At 34.3% G+C, this 4,384-nt stretch overlaps 1 protein-coding gene across 1 annotated transcript in view; it reads left to right on the top strand.

Moving 5' to 3' along the window:
- The first annotated feature begins 1,271 nt into the window (after positions 1 to 1,271).
- Positions 1,272 to 4,384, top strand: part of LOC107667225 (pleckstrin homology domain-containing family A member 4-like) — a 14,792-nt gene continuing 11,679 nt past the window's right edge. The window contains 1 exon segment of the mRNA XM_016458845.1: positions 1,272 to 1,411. Coding sequence (XP_016314331.1) covers positions 1,371 to 1,411 — 41 coding nt within the window. The 5' untranslated portion in view covers positions 1,272 to 1,370.

Raw genomic sequence — 4,384 nt, 5'->3', positions numbered from 1 at the left:
GGTAACAAAGGGGTTTTATAGGTTTGACTGAAATAATAATGCAATAACTGACACTTTAAATCAATGTTTCAAGAAACAACAACAAAAAAATTCAACAAAAAACAGATAAAGACAAAAAAGTAGCCATTGATAATATCTAAACAATATGTAGTAGTATAGTATATAGTATCCAACTGAAAATGTAATAAAATTAATTTATGTGTGATTTATGTGTAAATTATGTGCAATGTCTTAGCCACTAGGGATTGTTACATAGGGCTATACAGGCATCTAGTGGCAACACAATGATATTACAGATACTAAATTGTGCAAAATGTTTATCTTAACAGTCAATTTACAAATAATGCATTCAGATTTGTGGAACTCAATGCACTGAATCTCCACAAATTAGTGTCGTTACTATGACAACCAATTTGAATGTGACAAGCAACTGGTGTCTGAAAAGAATTATATATATATAGGGTCAGAGAGCCCTCAGATTCCATTAAAAATATCTTAAATTGTGTTCCGAAGATGAACGAAGGTCTTATGGGTTTCGAACAACACGAGAGTGAGTAATTAATGACAGAATTTTCATTTTTGGGTGAACTAACCCTTTAAGTGAACCTTGCAGAAGTTGTTGGGCCAATGGTTGGTCATTACAGCGTGTCCTGCAGTGACACTGCATGTTCAAAACAACCCAATAGCTGGGTTTGTCCCTTTTTAACCCAGCGCTGGGTTATATTTAACCCAGCATTTTTTAGAGTGTATGAAATAACACACCACAGGACTGCAAAAATGCTAGAAGGTCAACTGTAAATGATGAAAGAAACAGCAAATAGCATTTCACTTAAAACATACATTTTAATCCAAAATCTCTGGACATTTTATTCATAACACTTTCCAATAATGTTCCCTTTAATTACTCATTATACTCATCAAATCAAATCAATCAGGTTTTATGTTAGTTTTACGAAAAATACCCAGAGGAAAATTTAAATGTTCAACAGTCACTCTTTCACAGTGTCATTTAGAGAAATTTTTACAAGCACCTCTGAAACTAGAAGAGACCTATTTTTTTGTATTTGTTTTTAGAAAAAAGAAGCTTTGCACTTTGTAATAAGTCTCCATTTGCTCTCTATTGCTGTTCAGAAGAATTAGAGTCATTTTGGTTTGTGATTTTTCTGTCCTACTGTCAGACATGAAGCTAAATGCCACTTTACAGACATCAGAAGAGAAAAAAAGAGCGTGTGAGCTGAGAGTGAACCGGGGGAAACAGAGGATTCAGTGTTAAAGGGATGAAAGAGTGATTGCGCCTCCACAGCGTCTGTGTGACTGTGTTGAGCGTTTGTCTCTCAGAGAGAGAGAGAGAGAGAGATGCTGAACGTACCATGGAGCTGGAAGTAGCTGTTGGGTACCGAAAACAAACCAGGTACAAGAAATCATTTTATTCTTTTCCTTCATGATACTGGGTTTCGTTGCATAGCGTGTAGTTTTTTTGTTGGGGTTGTAGTTTGGGGTATGCTCATGTTCTGCTTTAACCACTGTTAATGAGAATACAGTCTGATTTAACACAGTACAGCAGTCTTTATGGCTCTAAATCAGATTTTTGTGGTGTATGGAATTGCCTGTTTGCATTCGCAACACATTAACGCTCAAACATTGGGGTCAGTACCGGGTTTTTAAAGATATTATTACTTTTATTCAGCTAGGATGGATTAAATTGATCAAAAGTGACAGTAGAGACATTTATAATGTTAGAAAAGTTTTATATATCCAATAACTTTATATAACAAAGAAATTCTATTCATCAAAAAAAATCCTGAAAAAATGTATAATGGTTTCCAAAAATTATGAAACTGAAATTAAATTGATAATAATAAGAAATGTTTCTTGAGCAGCAAATCAGCATATTAGAATGATTTCTGAAGGATCATGTGACACTGAAGACTGGAGTAACAATGCTGAAAATACAGCTTTAATCACAGGAATAAATTATATTTTTAAAAACGTATTTCAATATAATTATTTTACATTGCGGTATTTCACAATATTGCTGTTTTTTGTCAAATAAATGCAGCCTTGGTGAGACTTTTAAAACATAAATAAGAAACATAAAAAAAAAAGGAAAAAAAATAATTGAATGTGTAAATATTCAGTATTGTGGCAAAATATCATGAATAAATGCACAATTTCCATTTTTCCATCCTCTGATTCTGTAATGACAGCTACTGTCTTATGTCGTTTGCGGTCATGCTGATGCTTACTGTATATCATTACTATAGCAACCCATGTCATGTAATACAGACTTCACTGTCTGAACACAAATTACAGATTTCTTTACTTACAAAATGACAGTACAATAAGTCTGAATGTGAAAGATTATTTTGGGAGCAATTTATTTTGTGAAAAGTAATTTGTGTAGCAAACATCATTCCTTCATATTCTTTTCTGCTTGGCACCATAAAGCGACAGAGGAATTTCACTGGTCTAAAATCCCTCTCCACATACTCTAACTGTATATTAAACATCAAATAAACTTTCCTTGACTTGCCATTGAGCAATATTTGCTATTACTTTGCTGGAAAGTGATCACAGTGCATCTGGTGGTTCACAAATCTTTTGTGATTTGTGCAACAATAATCATTACCACAACCTTTCTAAAGAACTCTATCTTCACACACAAGCTGAAAGGTCATCAGTGAGCATTGCTCAATAAGTGACTGTTGTTTTGTTCTTGAGGCCTCTAACAGTTCATGCTTTGTTTTGCTCTGGCTCTATTTGAATGTGCTCTGCACAACAGACATTATGCAACCATTTCTCTGACTCTCACATTCCCACACATCGAGTACTCAATGTCCACAAGTATTCATGCTGTCTCTTTCTTTACTGTACAAAATATATATAGAAAATACAATAAAAATGCTACAGTAAAAACCTGTTAATTTTTCAAGTTAGTTACCGGACATTGTCAAATGGTGAAAAATAATATTAGATTTACTAATACAATATATATTTTACTGTAAAATACTGAGTGAATCACTTTTTTGGTAAAGTATGAATTATTTTATAATTTATGGTGATAATTACATTACATTTAACAAGACAATTCATGTATTTTCACAGAAAATTTAAAACCTTTAATAATATATAATTTTTATAATTAAGTCTCGTTATTTTTTTTTTATTGGTTATGTACATTTGACTGTTTTAAATGACCAAAATGCCTCCCATAATGCCTGAAACATTGTTGCCATATTTTTAAGTGAATTTCTGGCAACCACAGCTGTACTGACCGGCAGCAACTGTGACCATTCATTCTTCTAATCTACTCTCTCTCATTCACGTACTCTATGAACCCATCCAGTAGTCAGAGAGCGAAACAGCTGTTATGTGTCACTCTAAGTTATGTGTCAGCAGCACTCAGAATAGCATGAAGACAGACTCCTGCAGCACTTTATTAGCTTTTATGAAATTCGATCAAATCTGGAACACTTTACTATACGAAATCCTTGAGCTCGGTTAGTACTTCATCTGAAACTTGTGCATGTAGTGAGCTTCTGAAATAACACCACGTGTTGTGACATACTATGTTCTTTGCATGAGTACTTTTTTATTAGTAAAGTCTATTGCTTATACTTATTGAACAAGCTTCTAACCATTAGCATTAAACTTCAGGGTGTGTGTCGTCCTGCAGTGTTTGTGCTTTAGACATGAATGAGTCTTGTTGAGGAAAGCAACGAGGTTTGGCTTAAAATTTCCACCTGGTGAACGATAAAGCAAAATTGGAGACTTGGGCATGTTTTACTTTTAGTACTTTTTACTTATTACGCATAGCAAGCAACATATTCACAAATACTTAGAACTTTTCAGCAACCGCATAGCAACTCACTTAAAGGGGTGGTTGACTGGGTTTTTTCTAGGCTTGATTGTGTTTATGGGGTGCAGTCTAACATGTGTTAAGGCTTCGTTTTTTTTTAAAACGCATTATTTTTCACATAATTTACCTTTATAATGCATTAGCTTTTTGTCGATCCACTGGTTCACATTTAAAAATATGTAGCAAAAATAGCAGATGGGCTTATTGTGAATCCATTATAATCGTTAGAAGACAGAATCGCGATTCATATATGAATAGATTTTTACGTCCACCTCTAGTTTTCTCTTCCTCTTCTCTAAAGCAGCTCAGCATGGCCTCTCCCCCTTCATTGCGTGTTCCCGGGGGCGGGGTTTATCTGGGTTTGTGATGTCACGCACCCGGGAAGTAACTCGTTGTAGTCCCTACCAGCCGTTTTTTTGTAGGCATTAAACTGCCAGAATTTTAAAAGACATATCTCCGTTTGCATTGAACTTTCAGCTTTGTAACTTTGCAGATATTGTTTATGCTCAAACAGCAACATTAGAC

This window comes from Sinocyclocheilus anshuiensis, unplaced genomic scaffold (genome assembly GCF_001515605.1).
Source record: "Sinocyclocheilus anshuiensis isolate Anshui unplaced genomic scaffold, SAMN03320099.WGS_v1.1 scaffold415, whole genome shotgun sequence".
Taxonomy (NCBI): Eukaryota; Metazoa; Chordata; class Actinopteri; order Cypriniformes; family Cyprinidae; genus Sinocyclocheilus; species Sinocyclocheilus anshuiensis.
Note: the sequence above shows the minus strand (reverse complement) of the source record. Positions and strands in the feature narration are given on the sequence as shown.